Source organism: Protopterus annectens, chromosome 5.part0 (assembly GCF_019279795.1).
Source record: "Protopterus annectens isolate FY-2018-M chromosome 5.part0, PAN1.0, whole genome shotgun sequence".
Taxonomy (NCBI): Eukaryota; Metazoa; Chordata; order Ceratodontiformes; family Protopteridae; genus Protopterus; species Protopterus annectens.
The window spans coordinates 1,671,299,789-1,671,322,291 of NC_056735.1; the positions used below are offsets into that span (position 1 = coordinate 1,671,299,789).

The 22,503-nt window shown below is 41.7% G+C and overlaps 1 protein-coding gene across 1 annotated transcript in view; it reads right to left on the minus strand.

Annotated features, from left to right (window-relative positions):
- BRWD1 (bromodomain and WD repeat domain containing 1) overlaps positions 1 to 22,503 on the minus strand; it is a gene marked incomplete in the record, with an annotated part of 4,378,631 nt that overhangs the window by 86,146 nt on the left and 4,269,982 nt on the right. Inside the window, 1 exon segment of the mRNA XM_044071461.1 lies at positions 2,487 to 2,636. Coding sequence (XP_043927396.1) covers positions 2,487 to 2,636 — 150 coding nt within the window.

Below are 22,503 nucleotides of genomic sequence, written 5' to 3' on the forward strand. Positions count from 1 at the left end.
CCGAGGGACTTGGAGCCGAAGCAGATTCGGTCAATATACTAATTTCTTGCAGCTCCAAGGACAGTGGAGCCAAGGATACCACAGAAGATTTCACTACTTTCTCCGGAGGCTCCGAGGATACAGATGGAGCCGGAGAACACTTTTTGCCTTAGAAGTTTTAGCCTTAGAGGGAGAGGACTTAAAGCTAGAAGCCCTTCCCAAATCCTCCTTGAAGGAGGGTTTCAAAAGTCCTTTCAAAATTAGTTTGTTCTTCCTCTCCTGAAGAACACGCAGGCTAAATGCATGACAAAAAGTACAAGATTCCTGGAGGTGAATAGCCCCCCAGACAATCAAGACAGTGTGTCCATCAGTGATGGACATCTTATAACCACATTTAGAACACTTCTTAAAGCCCGAGGGCTTATACTCTTTCGCATCCTTAGACATGATGAAAGAAAAACCAACTGTTAACCACAATAAACCGCTGATATATATATAAAGCGCAGGAACTAAGCAAAACCACAACAGACAAAAACACCAGACCTCTAACTTAATCGGTCTCCACAGGAAAACACAAGGAAAGACTAGGTCCTCTAATTTAAACAGTCCTAGCCCGAAGGATAGGTACCTACTAACTAACAAGAAACACTGAAGTGGTGGACTAGGTCCTCTAACTGAAACGGGCCTAGCCCATAGGGGAAACAGTTAGCGGGACACCACAAAAGACAATAATACCAGAAACAATTTTTTTTACCAAGTATACACACAACACACAGCTATGAAAATAGCTTTTTGTTTTTGAAGCAAAAACTGTCAATAAAGACAAAAAAGGTACTTAGCCACAGCCAAGAGCGAGACCACATCCGAGCTACTGAGCGGCAAATGTGATCTGGGGAAAGGGAGCAGTGCAGCTTGGGATACCTTCTTAGCCCAGCCAATTGAAAGACTTAGAGCTAGAGTATGGCTGAGTCGGAGCCGGGGTTCGGCTCTGAACCACGGCACGGGTAAGAATGTAGGTGAGATTGGACTACATAACATCACATATTCAGATACTGACAGTAATGAAGCACCACTAGTTTACCCCCTTTATCTGATGGCTTAAACACCAATTCCCTATTTTCACTTAACTTTAATAGACTTTTCCATTCTTCTCTACTTAAATTATATTTAAATTCTTTCTTGCTTTTATTCACTTTTTCAAGCTCTTTAACTATTGAAAATTGTAAAGCAGAAGAAAATTGCTGTATATTTTCATCCCCTGTATGTCACATTTTCAGTGTTTAACTTACAATAAGCATCAGTTTCTAAATTAGAAACACATGAATGAAAACTCATTTCACTTAGATCATCTTCAATGTCCACATTGTTTTCATCAATTATATTTGTATCTTATGCAAAAAAAGATTTTTAGTGCAATTTTCTAATAAATTTAAACACTTCAATTTTCAGTTCACACCCTCTAGGAAAAGCTGTGGGACTAAACTTTAAACCTCTATTTAACAGTACTACATAAGTACCTGATAAAATACATCCAGACAAATGTACTACATAATCATTATTTACAATATTTAACTCAGTACCACTTGCCGTTTTTATATGTCCGGTAGTTGGGGTTATATTCCCCATAACTGTCCTGTCCATGCTCACAGTTTCTGGACCTCTTTTTACCATAATTCCTCCCTGATTCACGAAAATTCTTGATCATATAGCCCGGGTTGGCTGGTTCAGGAAGTCCTGGAAATTTGTTCTCTTCACCACTGTTATTTACAAACGAAGGTTCACTGCCTGCTGATGTAATGTAGCCATTGTTTACATTTCTTCCTGCTTCTTGCTGAAATCTCACCCTCTGCAGTTTCTTCGATTGGCTAGTTGAAACATTAAATCCAGACTTCCGTTCACTGTCACATATATCCCTCTGCAGTTTATCCTTCTTGCGAGCAATAAGTTCTTTTTCATAACCTAACAGTCTTTCATTCATTCCAGCCAGAAAACTTTCTAAAGCTGAATTGTTAGGCTGCTGAATGATGTTCTGACACACCTCTTTCATCTCAATCACTAATTTCCTTCTTTTAAGGTCGTCTCTCTCTCAATAAGAATCTGTACTTACTCAGCGCTACATTTGTGGGCAGCAGCTACCCATCTAGCATGCTATACAAATACATTTGCAAACCTCCCTTATGATGCATCATGTGGATTTCCCCAAGAGAAAAAAAAAAATACTTCAAGTTTCAGAACACTGGCTCCTGAATGCACAACGACATACAGCTCCTGAATCACTATTGTAACATTCAAATATTGCTATGTTGTTGTTGTTCCATCCTGACACTCAAGTAGTGTACTGATTCAGGGGCAAACAATCAATACTCTACTAGCCATATACATCTGAGTCATGAAAAACTGTTAAAAGAAGGGCTATACCAACAGACTTAAGAATTTCACAGCAGCAGAACATATATTTTTAGAAACGGATCAAACTGTTTAAAAATGCAAATGGAAAATAACATTACCGTGTTTGTGCTTTGTCAGAACAGCCTTGTTTCTTGTCATTCTAGATCTGCAGCCATCTGAAGACTCAGAGCTACTGTACTTGCGAGAAACAGGCTTTGTCATTTCTTCACTTTCGTTGGAAGAGCTTGAAGAATCTTCACTCTCACTGTCTGGAATTACAAATGTCATAACAGAAAAACTCAAAATTAAAAATCTCAGAAGATAGTGCCATCTATTTTACCCAAAATTACAGCATTTTTTTTCCTATTTACATCAATTTTTTAAAGATTTTTCACAACAGAATCACAACAAAAGCAGCTGTACACTCTACTCAATGAAGATGTATTGCAATACTTTTGTGCCAAGATGGAACAGCAACAAAGTACAGTTGTGTACACTTACCATAAATGTAGATGTTCGAGTGTATTCACTGTTGCAGTCATTACATTTGGGTTATCCTGCTGGCAGGTTGCCCTCAGTCGGCCTGAATTCCAAAGTCTTGGGTCTTGCATCGGTTGCTGTCGCCTCTTCCCTGACGTCAGGTCATCAGGGGTATAAAAGATGCAGCCGATGCCATTTTATTTAGTTTTTCTTGCCCCAGATGTCAGATGCCCCCAAAAGGGTAGGCTAAAATTATGTAAATAAAACATACATGCACCAAAATAAGCTTTACCTTCATCTATAAGCAAATACACCACCCAGGTTGTATAGATTAGAGAAGTAAAGATAAGTTCCAGCAAAAATAAGGGTGATGGTGGAGGGTAACCTGGACTGCAACAGTGAATACACTCGAACATCTACATTTATGGTAAGTGTACACAACTGTACTATGTTCTTCATGTTTCACTGTTGCATTCATTACATTTGGGTTGAGTCCCAAAGCTATGGTTGGGGGGCTGGAGCTAAACAGCATTAGGAGCAGCTAGGAGGCCCTGCAGAACTGCAGTGGCAAAGCCTGCCCCTGATTTAGAGTAAAGAGGTAGACTGTAATGTTTTGTAAAAGTGTGCACTGAACTCCAAGTAGCAGCCTCTAAAATGTCTTTGGTTGGCACTCCCCTGAGAAAGGCTGCAGAAGTGGCTGCAGCTTTGGCTGAATGTGGCCTAATGCCCTTAGGCACTGGTTTGCCATGCTGTGAGTAGCAGAATTGAATGCAGTGACCTATCCATTTTGAAATAGTCTGCTTAGAGATGGCCTTTCCTTGAGATGCTGTGGCATATGCCACTAGTAATTATTCTGTCTTTCTGAAAACTTTAGTTTTGTCCAACTAGAATCTAAGTTGTCGGTGTACATCCAAAGAATGCAGAATTTTCTCCCCCTTGTTCTGTGGATTTGGATAAAAAAGTTGGCAAATTAATTGTTTGGTTAAGGGCTACACTGGATACCACCTTAGGCATAAATGTAGGGTTTGTTCTCAGAGATACCCTGTCTGGATAAAAAATGATAAAGGGTTCCACAGCCATGAGAGCCTGTAGCTCTGAAACTAGTCTTGCAGAAGTTATTGCTAGGAGCAGAGCTGTTTTCCAAGATAAGAACTTTATATCCGCTGTAGCAGCTGGCTCAAAAGGAGGTAAGGTGAGTTTTTCCAAGACATAATTGAGGTCCCATGCAGGTATTGGCGTTCTCCTTGGAGGCCTTACATTTTTGGCTCTTCTGAGGTACTGTCTTAATAAAGGATGAGAAAACAGTGGTGGCTCTGTATTGTAATGAGCTGAAATGGCAGAGGCATGGATTTTAATTGATGAAAAAGATAGGCCTTTGTCCAGTATCTCAGTTAAGTATTGTAAAATCTGAGGAATATTTGGAACCGCTGTATCTGTTCCTTGAGCTTGGTTCCAAGCGCAAAATCTTTTCCATTTCCCAGCATAGGATTTTCTAGTACTCAGCCTTCTGGCTTCTAAAATGACATCCATCACAACTTTACTGAGAGGTGTGGTTTGTATGGCTACATTATCCACCATGCTGCCAGGTTAAGGGTCCTGAGTTGGCTGTGCAGAATCGATTGTTTTGCTGGGACAGTAGACGAGGTATTTGAGGTAAGGTCCAGGCTGGGCACTGGGACAAGTTCCTTAAGATCGGATACCAGCACTGGCGTGGCCAGTCTGGGGCAATCAGAATCATTTTTGGTTTCTCCTGCCTGAACTTTAGGAGTACCTTGGGGAGGAGAGGCAGTGGAGGAAGGGCACATACTGATAGGTTTGTCCAGTTGAAAGATAAGGCGTCCACCTTCCAAGCTTGTCTGTGATAAGTCCTTGTGCAGAATCTTTTTAGTTGATTGTTTTGAGGGGAGGCAAATAGATCTATGTCCAGGCATCCCCATTTCTTTGTTATCATACTGAAGACTTGTGGATCCAGGTGCCACTCGTGGGGATCCATGAGGTTTCTGCTTAGTTCGTCTGCCAGAGTATTGTCTTTCCTGGCAGGAATTGTGCCTGCAGATGAACTTAGTAAGTCAGTGCTGTGTCCCATAAAGCCATGGTTTGTCTGCACAGGGGATAAGAATGAGTGCCCCCCTGCTTGTTTATGTACCACATGACCATGGTGTTGTCTGTCTTTATCAGTAGTTGTCCCGGATGAAGTAGGTCCTTGAAGACTGTCAGGGCATTTTGAACAGCTAGCATCTCTTTTTGATTGTTATGTAGATGCTTTTGGTTTGAGGACCAGGTGCCCTGAATGCCTCTTCCTGCCATGTGTGCCCCCAGGCATAATCTGAAGCATCCGTCTTTAGGCTCTGCCTGGCTGGGGGAAGTGAGAATGGTTGTCCCTTGTTTTGGTGACAAGCCTTTGACCACCATCGAAATTCCTGTTGCAGGCAGGGAATTAGAGTAATCATTGTTTCCAGACTGTGGCAATATTGTGTCCAGACACTTTTTAGGTACCACTGAATTTTCTTCGTATGCATTCTTGCATATGGAATTAGTAAGATGCAAGATGCCATGAAGCCCAAAGCCTGCAGAATTTTTCTTGCAGATAACTGGGCCTTTGTTGCCATTTCCTTGAAATAGGTAGTCAGTTGTCTTTGTCTGGAGTGAGATAAGCCATCTGGGCAGTTGTATTTAAGCTTGAACCCAGGAATATTATCTCTTGAGAGGGTACTTGTTTTGATTTTTTTGTTGACTGTGTACCCTAGGGCATGTTAAAAGTCTTATCACAAATGTCAGATGCTGTAGTAGAATGTCCTTGTTCTCTCCTTGTATGAGGCAGTCGTCCAAGTAGGGACACATTTGTATTCCTCTTTGTCTGCAGTAAGCAATTACTGGTGCCAGGCACTTTGTGAAGACCCTGGGCACAGTAGATAAGCCAAAGGGCAGTGCTGACAATTGGTAATGCTTTGAGCCAGCCTTGAATCTGAGGTATCTTCTGCATGACTGTCTGATTGGGACATGCAGGTATGCCTCTTTTAGGTCTAAAGTCACGAGCCACGCCTTGCTGCCCAGCATGGGCAGGAGCTGTTGTAAGGTCAACATCTTGAATTTTGGTATATCCAGGAAAGTGTTTAGAATAGATAGGTCCAGTATTGGTCTCCATGCTTTGTCCTTTCTGGGTACCAAGAACAGTCGAGTAAAATCCTTGTTCCTGCTCTTGCTGTGGCACTTGGTGAATAGCTCTCATGCCCATGAGAGCTGCGACTTGTTTTTGATCCTCTGCCCATTGATATTTTGGCAGGTCTGGCCAACCGTTTCCCCTTGGCAGGGTATGGAAATAAACTTGTAGCCTTGTGACACTATGTCTAGAACCCATTTGTCCTGGGTTATAATGTGCCAATTTTGAGAAAAAAGTGCTAGTTTTCCCCCTAAGGGTGCTGCCAGAAGGTAAGTGCTTGGTGCAGGCAGGGTGAAGTCATTGAGACTGTTTCCTGTATGATTTTGCTTTGTCTTCTCCACCTTTGGAGGTAGAAGCACTCCACTGCTTAGGCCTGTAGGATCCTTGCGGTTGTGTTCTGCCTCTAGGGCGCCGGGATCTGCCCCTTTGAGGTCTATCTGAGACTGGAAAGGGCCAATTCTTTGTAGGCCAGTGTCTGCTAAATCTAGGTGGCTGTACCTTTACAAAATCCTTGACCGTTTGCATAGATTTAGCTTTGTCCTGCATTTTCTTTAACACCTCTTCTGCCTTAACACACGGTATCACGTCGTAAAGGAGCATCTAATCATTTTGCTTTAACATGGTCAGGCAGAGTTTGTTCCTTTAACCAAGCATGCCTCCTAATGACAGAACCCGTAACAGCAGCCCTGCAGGAGGCCTCCAGAGAATCAAACCCACATTGCAAAGTATGTTTTCCAACTTGTTCAGCCGCATGCAATAAATCCCGCATTTCTTTGTTTTCTGCACAATCAGAATTTGCCATCATTTTCTGTTTAAGCAGTGTCATGATATATTGCTGATATTTAAGCATATGAAATTGGCAATTTAAGGCCCTTATAGCCAAAGTAGCAGACGTGTAAATCTTTTTCCCCCCATCTACCCAGTGCCCTAGAATCCCCGTCGGAGGGGATAGGATTTTTTGCAGTAGAAGCCTTGACCCCTTTGGGACCCTGAGAAATAGTTTCTGGGTCTGCAGTAGGGTTTTTGAAAAGGAATTTATGAGAGTCAGGGTCCCTGTAGTATCTGTCCGGCTTAACAGGAGCTGGAGGTAAAGAATCAGGGCTCAGACTAGACTCCGAGAACACATCATCTACAATGTCCAACACAAGTGGAATAGCTAGAGGCCTGTGTTGAGGTAATAAAAGGAAGTCTCTGAGCCTTTTCTTAGATTCTGAAAAATCTTGGCTCTCCCAGTGGAAGTGCTCCCTCATAGTATGCAAGGTTTCCCCAGAAGAGTAGTCCTCAGGAAGAGAAGCTGAAGGAATTTATTCTTCAGCATCAGAATCCTCATAGGGGGGAAGAGAATATTCCTGATCAGAAGAGGAATCAGAAGAAATAGAAACCTGATCTGAAGATTCATAGTCTGTCTCTTGCCTAGGCCTCTTATCCGGAGGGGGGTGGGAACCCCTGATCAAGGTAATTAAGTCTTCAGCCATTTTGAGCATCTGTTTTTTGGGCATGGAGGCCTGTCCTTGTGGCTGGTGAACTTGTTTCTTTGCCTTGAAAGGTGTTTTAGTCTTTGAAGTCAGTTTTGTATATAATTGTTTAGGTCTGAAAACACCCTCAGAAGCCGATGCCTGCTCAGCAGCTCCGGACCCATCTGAGGGAATAATCTCAGAGGCTCCGATACCTTGAGTTTCCAGCGGCCTGTCCGACTCCATGTGGGAGTCGGTAGTGGCCTACGACTCTAAAGTAGTGGGCGTCAGGGGAGCGCCTCACTGACAACCGGTGACTTGCTTAGGAGAAGCTTTGTCGTCGGTTTTGGACCTCGGTTGCCTGTCTTTTTCTTTGAGTTTTTTGTGAAGTCCGGTAGTCGGATGGCTATCCGACGACATTGTATAATTAAATCTTCACCCAAAATAGCTTAATGCAAAATCGTAATGACGCTTAATAGTGCGTTGGTTAAATCTAGCACAAAACCGACAACTAGCAACGTCGTGGTCAGGGCCTAGGCAAGGAATACAGTAAGAATGAAAGTCCTTATGAGGTATTTGCTTCCCACAAGAAATACAATCATTAACTTTTTCTGACATCGGTCTGGAGCAAGAAAAAAAAGTTTCCCCAATGGGGTACTTAGCTTTTAATTTAGACTTCTGTTCTGAAACTCGAACACAAAAATCTCAGGAGTCGGCCGTCCAGCACTTGCGAACTGCTTCTGCTTCTGGCACCGCTTGGCAAGAAAGACCAAATAAAATGGTGTCGGCTGCATCTTTTATACCCCTGACAACCTGACGTCAGGGAAAAGGCAACAGCAACCGACGCAGGATCCAAGACTTTGGAATTCAGGTCGACTGAGGGCAACCTGCCAGCAGGATAACCCAAATGTAATGACTGGAACAGTGAAACATGAAGATCAACAACAAACCAATTCTCTAATATTACAATCAACAGAAGACCAAGGACTCACTAGTTTAAGATGCATTCCTAAAATCAACCATCTACAATATAATCATTTCTGTGTGGATTTCCCGTTGCCTAAGTGTAAAGAAAATGTTAACAACTTAGCATTAACGATCGTATGTAAACATCTGGAACAGAAGTGCTTACTTTACTTCTGTTTCAAATGTAATGCACAGTCCCCTTCTTCTCTAGATAGACACACTGTGCAATTGCTGTCCAACTACAATGAAAATAAATGAAATTAGTTTTCAGCTCTTGTCATCACTGTTGACATTTCATGAAATTTGTAACTACAGCTGTTAAGTGTGCAGCATGTGCTGACATGAATTAGAGGCCAAAAAGAAAAACGTAACAAAATGCCACAATGAAGTGATCGTTTCCCCTCTGTGAACACCAGTACCACTAAAATAATAAACACAGCCTGCAACAGCTTCTTGAAATGGCATAGGGAAGCTCAGCAACACCAGCTTAGAAAAGTTTCATGAGCAGAGAAATATAAGATGCTGATACAGTACTACATCTGGTACCTATCATCTGGAAAAAATCTGCTACATATCATCTGGAAAAAATCCTATGTCATACCCCTCCACAAAGGTGACAATTCAACTGAACCCACCACCTATAGACCTATCACCATACTATCCACCCCATCCAAATTTTTAGAAAAATGCATTCATAACCAGTTTCTCAAACTCATTATACAAAAACCTGTTAGCTTGCACCGAACAGTTTCTGTCCTCACCACAGCACCTGTACCGCTCTCATTTCACTGACACAGACTACCGCCAAAGCATGGGACAATAATAAACTGGGCCCATGCCTCTTCCTTGACCTATCTAAAGCCTTCAACACCATTTCCCATACCCTACTTCTCTCAAAACTTTCTTCCCTTAACCTCTCTACTTCTACTATATTATGGATAATCTTCGTGTTTCACTGTTGCAGTCATCACACTTGGATTATCCTGCCAGGGGTAGCCCTCAGTCAGCTTGAATACCACAGGCTTAGTATTTCTGCGTCGGTTGCTGTCGCTCCAGGACTGACGTCAGGTCATCAGTGGTATAAAATCAGGCAGCAGACGCCATTGCATTAGTCTTTCTTGCAGAGGAGCCCGAAGCAGAAGCAGTTTGCATGAGTGCCGGTCGGCCGCTACCTGAGTTTTTGTTTCCAAATTTGAGGTTGAAGTCTTCTAAAGCCAAGTATCCTGTTGGGGATCCTTTTTTCTTGCTCTAACCGATGTCAGAAAAAGTTAACAATTGTCTCGCCTGTGAAAAGCACATACCACAATGAGATTTACATTCTTACTGCATCACCTGTTTAGGCACAGACCACGATGTCCCTCGCTGTCGGTTTTGTGCTTTGTTCAAAGCCAGAACTATACGTCATCGGGCCCTTATCGTAGTTAAATACTTTTGCTCTCGATCTCCGTATTTCGAAATGGCTTTGGTAAGCCATCTGACTACCGATTTTCCAAAAAATGTAAGGATAAAGACAGAGAGACCGTACATGTCCAAAATTGCCAACAACGCTTCTGTTAAGCTAGTTGCCAGTTTGCCAGTATTCAGTGAGGTGCTTTCGTAGCCCCTGATGCCCACTTGTATGGATTTGCAGGCCACTACCAAGACCTGTTCGGAGTCTGGTATTCCATGAGACTTTTCTTTGACTAAGGATCCTGCAGATGTCTCTACCTTAGATGGGTCCGGAGCCACTGAGCAGGCACCAGCTTCCGAGGAAGTTCTTTGCATTACCAGTATTCGACACAAACTAACTACTTCTTCTGCATCTTCAATTTTTTCTAAAACTACCAAGTTCCTAAGGCCCAGGGTATGAACTATGCCTAAAAATAGATGACCCAAGCTCAAGCACCTGCTTCCATGCCTCAGTCTCACATGCTTAAAATGGCAGAACACCTCATCATGCTGATTAGGGGAAGCCAGCCTACCACTTCTAAAAGAAAAAGAGACTTGTCCCCAGCAGCCTTATCGGACCAATAGTCTGACGACTCTGAGATTTCTGATTATGAAGACATGCCCTTGTCTGCCTATGAGAATTCAGATGCAGAGGAATCCATTCCCTTCTGCCTCTCCTCCAGAGGATTTTTCTTTTGGTGAAACCCTACATACTTTGAGAGAGCATTTCCATTGGGAATGCCAGGATTATCCTCAGTCCAAAAAGAAACTCATGGAAATTTTAGATTTACCACAACACAGACCCTTTGCTATTCCTCCTGTCTTGGATGATGTTTTCATGGAATCCAGTTTAACTCCTGACACCCTACCATCTGCTCCCAGGAAACCTGACAGGTACAACAGAGTCCCTGGCTCACATAGATTTCTCTTCGAAAATCCTACTGCTGACCCAGAGGTCATCTTCCAAGGACCTAAAGGAATAAAAGCAATCACAGCTAAGAATCCCACCCCTTCAGACAAGGATTCCCGAGCTTTAGACAGATGGGGTAAAAAAGTATACACTTCTGAAACTCTTGCCATTAGATCTTTAAATTGTCATTTCCACATGTTGAAATACCAGCAACATACAATGGAACTTCTTAAACAAAAATTATCTACCTTTCCTTCTTGTGCAGAAAATAAAGAATTACAGGAGCTTATGCATTCTGCAAGCCAAGTTACTAAGCACACCCTACAATGTAGGTTTGATGCCCTAGAAGCATCCTGCAGGACAGCAGTCATAGGTTCTGTACTTAGAAGGCATGCTTGGCTTAAGGAACTGACCTTGCCATACCATGTCAAATCAAAATTACTGGACGCACCATTGAACAAAGATAATTTGTTTGGCACCAAGGCAGAAGAGGTTTTAAAAAAAGATGGAAGAAAAAGCTAAATCTATGCAGACAGTTAAAGACTTCTTACAAGTCCAGCCTCTCCTAATCAAAACAGACACCACAGTGATGTGGTACGTCAACAAGCAGGGAGGAACTCACTCTTACCCACTCTGCAGGCTAGTCATGACTCTTTGGCACATGGCTTCAGCCATGCAAATTCGCCTGCTAGCACACTTCCTGCCAGGCAACCAAAACTCTGTGGCAGACAACTTAAGCAGAAATCTCCTAGACCCACACAAGTGGCAATTAAACCCCAACATCTTCAGCCTCGTAACCCAAAAATGGGGTACACTGAAGGTGGACCTATTTGCCTCCCAAAACAACCACCAACTCAACAAATTCTGCACCAGGGAACCTCACAGCAAGCCCTGGAAAGTGGATGCCCTATCCTTCCAATGGGTAAACCTCTCGATCTATGCATTTCCCCCTCTACCTCTTCTTTCAAGTGTACTACTCAAAATAAGGGAAGAAAAACTAACAGCAATCCTGATTGCCCCAGACTGGCCAGGCCAACACTGGTACCCACTACTGCGCAGTCTGTCACCGTTGCACCTGACCAAGCAGAAGGGAGAATTCTTGCATCCACATTTGCAGACCCAGAACCTGGCAGCATGGCTTATTCCTTGACCTCTCCTCCAGTGGCCAGCCTAAGCAAGCAAGTCATGGACATTATATGTGAAGCCAGACATCCCAGCACTAGAAAATCCTATGCTGACAAGTGGTAAAGGTATTGCTCCTGGTTCCAAGCTAAAGGAGTTGAATCAGCACAGCCCGCCTTACCTCTTATCCTGGATTACCTAGCAGACCTACTTCACAGGGGCCTATCCTTCTCTTCTATTAAAATTCATGCCTCTGCCATCTCTGCTCATTACAGCACAGACACACCTCTCTTTTCTCACCCTCTCATCAAGCAGTTTCTTAGAGGGGCTAACAACTTAAGGCTGCCCAGAAGAGCCCCTACCCCTGCTTGGGACCTTAACTTTGTGTTGAAAAAGCTCACGCTACCACCCTTTGAGCCTGCAGCTTCAGCAGAGTTGAAATTACTTTCTTGGAAAACAGCCTTGCTTCTGGCCATCACTTCAGCTAGAAGAGTGTCTGAGCTACAAGCACTCATGGCTGTGGAACCTTTCATCATTTTTCATGCTGACACTGTCTCCCTCAGGACTAACCCAACTTTCATGCCTAAGGTGGTGTCCAGTGTGGTTCTCAATCAATCTATTCATTTTCCCACCTTTGTCCCTAAACCTCAAAATAAGGGGGAAAGGATCCTGCACTCTTTAGATGTGCACAGACAGCTCAGATTCTACCTGGAAAGGACTAAGCGGTTTAGGAAAACTGACCAGTTACTAGTTAGCTTTGCAGCAGGGGCAGAGGGCAAGGCCATATCCAAACAAACAATTTCAAAATGGACTGAACACTGCATCCATTTCTGTTACAAACACCATGGGAAACCACCCCCACAGGGGGTCAGGACACATTCCACTAGGGCTACTTCCACCTCTGCAGGTTCTCACAGGAGTCGCTACCAGGGACATACTGGAGGCTGCAACATGGAGTTCTGTTCATATTTTCACCAAGCATTACCACCTGCCTATCTTTTCCATATCCAGGGCAGGCTTTGCAACCGCAGTCCTGCAGGGCATACTAGCCAGCCCAAACAATTCTTGACTGCCTCCACCCTTTACTTCAGCTTTGGGAATCGACCCAAGTGTGATGACTGCAACAGTGAAACACGAAGAACATAGTACAGTTGTGTATACTTAGCATAAATGTAGATGTTCGAGTGTATTTACTGTTGCAGTCCTGGTTTCCCCCACCTTCCGTCCCCTTTGTCTCTCTCTCTCTCTCTTACTCACTCATTACAATGCTATTTGGTATTTACTTTCTGCTGGTGGTGTTCTTCCACCATAACCTATCTCCCTATTTGTGGGCTCCTGACATTTGGGGCAAGAAAAACTGATGTAATGGCGTTGGCTGCCTGATTTTATACCACTGATGACCTGAAGTCAGTCCTGGAGCAACAGCAACCGACGCAGAAATACTAAGCCTCTGGTATTCAGGCCAACAGAGGGCTACCCCTGGCAGGATAACCCAAGTGTGATGACTGCAACAGTGAATACACTCAGACATCTACATTTATGGCAAGTGTACACAACCATACTTTCTCCAGTTACCTCTTCAAAAGATTCCAATCTGTCAAATGGCTTTCCACTTCCTCCCCATTCTCCCAATGCAAACAGGTCTCCCCAAGGGTCTATCCTTTGTCCTCTCCTTTTTAATATCTTTACAAATAACCTACACAATTCCAAATGCTCACTAATACAATATGCAGATGACTCCACTATTATCTCGTGCTCTGATGATCTTCCCCACCTTCTTGCTCTTACTCAAGATTCCCTCCTTTCAGTTCCTAAAAAGACAGAACTTCTACTCTTTCTCCCCAAATTGCTACAGCAACACAAAAATACAGTCACAGTACTTCTCTTAATACACTTATTTCTGTTGAAACACATATTAAACTTCTGGGTGTAATCATAGATGACTAACTAAAGTTTGACATACATATTCAGCAAGCCACCAAAAACTTGGTCTCTTATACAGACATAAAAAATACCTCACTACTAATGCCAAATGCTCTGTAGCACAGACTTTCCTTCTCTCAACCTTACTTTATGCTCCCCCTATTCTCACCAATATTCAATCCAATCTATTAGCTAAACTTGAACCCACCTACAACAGAATAGGCAGATTTGATGCCAACCTCTCCTATCGCTCTCACCACTGCATAACTTTAAAAAACCTACAATGGCTTGAAGTCCATAACCAACTCCTCCTTCCCTAACTCCACCTAACACACACTATCTTAAATCAATCCTCCCGCTGTTCTGCCCTGAAGGACATCATCTCTACCTACTCTCCTAAGTGTTACCTTTGCAGCATAGACCTAAATCTCTTAGACATTGACAAACCTAATAAAAATATTGGCAAACTTTTATACAACCACTCTATTACCACTGCGGGGAACAAACTTCCCCTCTCTAAGAACAAATGCCAACTTCCTTAACTTCAAAAACCTTCTAAAGGACCTATTTACTAACTCCTGTACCTGTCCTTGTCCCACTCCCACCTAAACTACTCCCTTTCATCTTCCCCTTCCTCTCTCAGCTCTCACAATTTACCACAACTACTCATTTAATGTCTTTAGGATATTCTACCAACCTTGAATTTCTCTCTGATGGTAATTGTTAGACAGAATCTAACTTTTTATATTATATTTTATATACTTAATATGTACCATGGCTGTTTAAACCCTCAATATTACTCTTGTATTCTAACATGTTCATGTACAAGTTGTATTCTGTTTCTCCTATATATATACATTTGTATATTATATTACGATCTTTTGTTTTGTATTTGTTTAAATGTGGAGCTTTTCGCCTCTGGTATCTGCTGAAAAGAAGCTCTGCAGCCCAGTCGGACTAACCCAGTTAACAAAAGTCAAATAAATAAATATCTGGTACATGTGGCAGTGCAGTAATGCACAGCACCATCTGGTACATGTGTCAGTGCAGTAATGCACAGCACTATCTTCTACGTGTGTCAGTGCAGTACTGCACAGCACCATCTTATACGTGTGTCAGTGCAGTAATGCACAGCACTATCTGGTACGTGTGTCAGTGCAGTAATGCACAGCACTATCTGGTACGTGTGTCAGTGCAGTAATGCACAGCACTATCTGGTACTTGTGTCAGTGCAGTAATGCACAGCACTATCTGGTACTTGTGTCAGTGCAGTAATGCACAGCACTATCTGGTACGTGTATCAGTGCAGTAATACACAGCACTATCTGGTACGCGTGTCAGTGCAGTAATGCACAGCACTATCTGGTACGTGTGTCAGTACAGTAATGCACAGCACTATCTGGTAAGTGTGTCAGTGCAGTAATGCATAGCACTATCTGGTACGTGTGTCAGTGCAGTAATGCACAGCACTATCTGGAACATGTGCAGTGCAGTAATGCATACCACTATCTGGTACATGTGCAGTGATGCACATCACTATCTGGTATGTGTCAGTTTCTTCTAAAGATGCTCACATCATGAAAAGAATTCTAAGCCAAGAGTTACTTAGGTCTTGAACTAACACTATCATTTTTTAAACAACTTTTTATTCTTATTTCCTTTCCCTCTCCAGTTATTTGCTCCAAATAACTGGGTTCCTTTGCCAGTTTCTCCAGTAAACTCCAGCCCACTTGTGCCCATTTTTGTACCCCTACCTGAAGTGATCCCCGTGGAAAAAATATTTTTCCATTCCCGTGATGACTTAGTTCTTGGAATACTTTCTCCTTACTGATCTTCATTGAAAATCCTGCTTTCTCTCACCTTTTTTCTTGATCTCCTCCTCTGCTCTATAATCATCTTATTCCACTTTGATTTATACTTTTTTGCTTGTGTTATGCATATGAGCCTTAAATAAGTAGCTCTAAAATAGCCCCATAAATATTTATTTATTTAAATTTGCTTTCTGAAGTAAATCAGCGACCTCCTTGGTCCTTTTTCACACTCGGCCCGGAAGTGGTGTCTGGTTAAGTGACTTGCTCAGAGTTAGACTGTTATGCAATGGAGGCTGAGGGAATCAAACCTAAAAATCTCCCAAAAATTCTTCCTCAATAGGTCCCAACAACACTATGAGTTGTCTTATGAACACAGTGTGAAGCACGCCCTTGTTAATGCCCTCCTTACATTAGCCAGTCTAAGACTTAGCACAGGTTATTTTTCCAAACAATGCCTCACTGTGGTGGTGGTGGTATCCTTTCATAAGGGTGGCTCCACCACTGACCCAAGAAACTGCAGACTCATTAGCCGTAGCCCTCCTGTCTGCAAAGCCATGGACTGCATCATTATTGCCCTCATCAAACAAGATCTTCAAATTTGTTAACAACAGGTAATGCCACTGTCTTGTGAACTTCTTTAAAAATGACACACAGGCGTTAGAGAATGGTCACGAGTACTGGCATTAACGAACAGGGTTAGCAATAACTGTTATTAGAATGCACAAAGAAAAATATATTTTAAAAGAACACAGTTTCTTGCACAATACAATAAGCTGATACGTTTGAAAAGTAGGAGAGACAGGAAAAGAATGTTAATGCTAGAGTGAGACAGATAAGTCTCAGAGAAATTAAGGTTAGGAAAAAGTACAGATCAGGCTAATATGGTAAGAATGGGAATGAAAAGCTGCTAGGAAATTATAATGTTGTTAATGAAGAGTACTAATGGTCAAGCTTTATGACATAACAGTAGCCAGGAGGCCATAAGGCAGACTTTTAGCAGCTGCAGAAAATATTTACTTTTAGATTCTGCCCCAATCTTTGGAGAGCGGAATTCTATAATTTGGCTGTATGAACAGAGTACAGTCACCAAAATGACTGTTTGATTTAAAATAGCAAGTACATGTACGTCTACAGATATAAAACGTGAGATCTTTTTGGGTTGTATTTGTATATGATTTAGCTGTAGGGCCTTTATTTTGACGGTGCAGGACTTTACTGCAGTAATATACCTGTGAAGCTGAGTAGTGTTACTTACTGAGGGGTCTAACACAAGGGCTTCCTTTGTGCTGTGGGATAACAAAAGCCCCTTTCCAGATATAAGGAAAGTAGCATGCTTTTAATGCTCTTTCAAGAATGTGCGTAAGGGATATACAAGACTTATTTTCTGCATAAATTCTACTTTCTAATATCGCACTTGGCCCCATGGAACTGGTGTTTCTGACCTTACATTTCCTACTCCTTGTGAACTGCTTATCTAATCTCTCTTCCAATCTCTTCTAACATCCTCTGATAGAGTCCTACAGTTATTGTGCAATATGTTATATAATCCACTAATTATCCATTCTTTCACAGCACCTTCTGTTCTACATTCAATTAAAAACTCTACCAGAGCAGATCTTTCACTTAGAATTCACCTATCCCTTTCTTTTTGCCTATACTTCAATAGCAATCCTGGATAGTGAAGACAATCTCTAGCCTGCAGTCAAAATATCTTCTTAGCCTCTTCCCATTATATAACCTTGCCCTCTCTAGTTATTTGCTCTCAAAAATCTGGTTCCGTTGCCAGTTTTCACCAGTAAATTCCAGCCCCCTCTTGCCTATTCTCTGTACATCTAAATGCAGTCATCCGTAGCGGCAAAATCTCTTTTCTCCATTCTCATGTTGGCTTAGCTCTTAAAATACTACTATTTTTATGAATATAATATTATTTATGCTTCGTCTGTATTCTCCTAAAGGATCTGCATCCAAAATCCTACTCTTTCCTTATTCCTTGAACTTCCTCCCTGCTTCATTATCACCCCTTTCCATTTTGAATTATATATTTCTCCTTGTGTAATGTATATCAGATTCAGTTGTGTAGCTCTAAAATATCCCTTCAAACCAGGTAATACTAAACCACCTAGTTCTATTGCAAAGCTCAACTTATTCCACTTGACCCTTGCCCTTTTCCCCTCCTGGTAAAAATCCTTCAACTCCTTATTAATTACTACCTACATCATATCCCCTAATTGATAAAAATATGCCTGACCTGCATTATAAAACTAAGGGGACTAAACATTTTCACTGCTTGTAACTTGCTATCCATATCTAAAAACAAACTTTCAGTGTGCCTCGGTTTTTGTATTATCTTATTTAGTGTCTTCCCACAGAACCTTAACTGCCATAACAAAATCCTTTTTTAATCCATACTTCTAAATAATTCATTTTATCATATTCCCATAAATATTGGTATTGCTGAGCAAAGTCATGTATGGGTACATAGTTTAGAGCTATAGGCTTTCTTTTATCTTCATTAACTGTATATCTTCAAAGGCATGAAACTATCCCAAAATGTTCCACAACAATGAGATGCCCTTTTCTGGTTTTATCAGGTACAAAACAATATTGTCTATAAATAAAGCCAACTTTTCTTGATCATACCAATTATATCCTTGAATTTCTGTGTTCTTTATTTTCTTTGCCAATGATTCTAAATACATCGCAAATAAGGGGGAAGATGACATCCCCACCTGTTTCCTCTGTTTAATTTGATACAATTTATCAAAGAAGAACCCTCCCACTTTAATTTTTGCCTGCAATCCCTCATATAGCCTTCTTATTAACATTATTATATCAGGGAATGAAAATGCTTTCACTGTCTTACTCATAAAATCCCAGCGTACTCCGTCAAATGCTTTCTCTACATTAAGACCCAACACCAATAGTGGTATTTTCTTACATTCTGCTTCTCTCTGGATCACCACTGTTCTGTTAATGTGGTCAAATATTTGCCTCCCCTCCGCAAAACCAAACTGATCCAGATCTATAAAATTTGGCAATACCTCTGCCACTCTTTTAGCTACTATGGACATAAACACTTTATAATCATGGTTTAAAATTGAAATGGGCCTACATGAAGCTGGGATTAATGGGTCTTTATCTATCTTTAGGTATTACAGCCACCATGGCTTTCTTCCAGGATGTTGGTTATATGTCTACATTTTATCTTATTTCCTCCTATCTTAACTGCTAATTGTTGTGTCTCAACTACCTCTAACCTTGGCATACTTAAGTCTTCACCTCTCTATGTCATACAGCTGGCAGTCTCTCATATTATTACTGCAGTGAATTCATGCAATGCCCTCTTACTTCTGTAATCATGTGCTGTGCAAAACTATAACTGTGTACTAGTCCCAGATCTGACTGCACATTACTTCAATGTAAGCTCAGCACTTGTTGCATCAGTGTTAGTGCATCTTTACCACACTTAGTAATCCTCACACAGCGTGGTTTACCTACATAACAAACCTTCTCAGCCTACTGACTAATTTGGTTCAATACATCATTCCTGCCTCATTCATTCATTCATGCCTGGCTTCTGCATAACCAGCCCGATATTCTCTCCATCTCAGAAACCTGGCTTAAGCCCCACATACAAGATTCTGAAATAACTCCTCCTGACTACTACATGTTAAGGAATGACAGAACACAAAAAAAGGGAGGTGGTGTAGCACTCCTTTACTCAGCATCCCTCAGTCACCCCCTATACCAAACCCTTTCCCAATTTTGGCAAGGCAGAAATAATACCATCCCTATTCCACTTAAACAAGCATAAACTCATATTTGTTCTCTGCCTCTATATTCGCCCTGGTGACAATATCTCATCCCTTGAAGATATTCTCTCCTGGGTCTCTATCAACATTACTCATGAAACAATTATCCTGGGGGACATGAACATAAACTGGGCTATAATCCAATCTCCCACTAACTCACTCAATATTAACTTATATAACTTTACACAACTAATCAATTCCACTACCAGGCCTTCCAAGAACTCCATCACTGGAACTACAATAGACTGGATTCTAGTATCCCACCCTCACTATATCGCTGATAGTGGTATTCTCCCAGACCCACTAGCTGACCATTTCCCCACATTTGCCCACTGTCTCCCCTCTTCTATACAACTAACTCACACCTACATTTCCACTCATTGCCTAAAGAACTTCAATGCTGAAACCTTCTCAAATGCACTAAAAAGCACAAACTGGAACCCATTAAAAACTCTTTCCCCTAGATAATGCTCTATCCTACTTTAACTCTACTTTCACAAACCTGCTCAACTCCTTTGCCCTTCTAAAAACAAAATGTATAAAAAGTAACCCTGTACCCTGGTTAACCAAAAGCACCTTGGCTACTATGCGACTCAGTGATAAAGCCTGGACACGTTACCATAAAAATAAAACCACTATCGCCCTAAACGAATATAAAACACTATGAAATAAAGTCAAAAAACGTATTATCTTACACCACAAAGCCTATTTCTCCACTAATCAAACCAAACACACCACCAATCCCAAACTATTTTGGAAAGGAATCTCATCTCTCCTCAACCCGAGAAAAAAAGAAAACCCTTGCCCCAACCCAGATGCCACTGACATGGACTTGGCCACCCAATTTAACTCTTTCTTCATAGAGTCCATAAGCAAGCTAACATCATCCTTCATCAACACCTCTACAACCCCTCCTCAATGTACTCCCATCCCTTCCTCCCCTAGCATCCCTTGCCCCCAACTTCCACCTTTCTCTATCAATCCCATCTCTATATTCACCCATAAAAAAACTTCTCCTAAAATTAAAACCTGGTTCCAATGCCCCTGACAAAATTCACTCCTACTTCCTAAAAGTAGCCACAAAAGCCACTGCTCTCCCTATCAGCAGGTCCCCCAGCTCTGGAAGAAGGCCTTTACTATTCCTCTCCATAAAAGTGGCAGTTATAATAATGACATCTCAAACTTTCGCCCTATCGCCATCCTATCCCCTATTTCTAAGTTACTTGAAATGTGCGTACACCGACAACTCTTACCCTACCTTATCAATAATCAGCTTCTTACCCCCACACAACATGGCTTTAGACCAGGTCATAGTACCTCGACTGCCCTCCTCTCCTTTCTAGAAACAATTAAAGCCCGCGACTCTGGCCACTTCGTATCCACTCTTTTCCTTGACCTCTCTAAGGCATTTGACACTATATCCCACAACCTCCTTCTTACCAAACTCTCTAAACTTAACCTATCCCCCTTCCTCTACCCAGTGGTTCTCAAGCTAACTTACAAACAGGCAACAAGCAGTTAAATGGAAAAAAGCTACCTCACCCCTTCCTTAATACATCCACAGGCATCCCCTACGGTTCCATTCTAGGCCCCTACTACTCAACATATTCATAAATGATTTCTTCCAAGCCATTCCCAACTCCAGTCTCATCCAATATACCAATGATTCTACTATAATCTGTTCCTCCCTTTCCATCACAACTCTAAACAATTTAACACAAGCCACTTTCTCTTCCACTGAACAGTGGATGCTCAACAACCATCTAGCCCTTAATGCAACCAAAACAAAACTTATTTTATTTAATGCATCCAAAACCTCTTCCCTAGACAAACAAACCTTCATAATTACCAGCAATAATAATACCACCCTAGAACAAGTCTCTGACACAAAATTACTAGGAATTATCATGGACAATCAACTAAAATTTGATAAGCATCTACAAGCAAATATGAAAAAAAAACCCATAAAAAATTAGGTATGCTTTACCGCCACAGTCGCTTTCTCTCTCCCATCACCAGGATTACATTAGCTAATACATACCTCATCCCATCCCTTTTATATGGTGCATCTATCCTATCCAGCCTACAGTCTTCCCTCAAAACAAAACTCTCATCTTGTTATAACAAAATATCCAAATTTGCAGCAGGTCATAGAGCCTCTTCTCACCTCTGTAATTCCCTTCACCAACTAAGTTGGCTAGAATTACCAAACGTCCTCACAGATACCCAGCTCATCCAAGCACACAAACTCATTCATAACCTGTCTCTCTGCCCCTCCCTAGCAAATACATTTGAAATGCATAAACCAGATAGACTCCTAAGATCCAATTCTCAAAACCTAATTAAATTGCATAAACCAACACGTCCTGCTGGGAATCAATTGATGTCCTCCTCTCTTGCACGCCTCTGGAACTCTCTCCCTTCTCCCATCCGCACCACCAGCAGTCTTCTCCTTGTTTAAAACCTCACTGCACTCGCACCTTACTTCACAATGGAAATGCTCTTGCTCTCATCTAACCTAATTCTACCATACTTTCTTCCTAACTTTCCAAACTTTGCTGTCACTACCTCAAGTTTTACATCCTTACCTTATTGTAATTCCCTAAAAAAACTACTACTTACTGAAGTAACCTGATGTACTTTTCCTAATGAAAATCTTTTATTTCTGTATTATGTAACATCTATTTGAATTGTGCAATATGGGCTTGTACTACACGAAATATGTATTTAACATTTAATTGAAATGTATATTATGGATTTGTGCTCCTTCTGTACTATGTATTTGTATTTCTCTGGAGCTTTTCTCCCCAGGACTCCACTGAAAATGGGCTCCTTGTAGCCCAATGGACTATCCTGGAAAAAAACTGCAAATAAAGAAATTCCTGCCTTGGTAATCTGACCTACCTGGCAAACACTGAAGCCCTGTCTACCATTACCCCTTCTATTGCCAGCCTCACTGCAGTTGTTATGGTATTCTGAAACAGTGTAAGAACTGCTGCCCAATGCTACTAAGTAACCCACTACACGTGGACCAACATGACATTATTTGTGCGAGGTACAATTTATATAA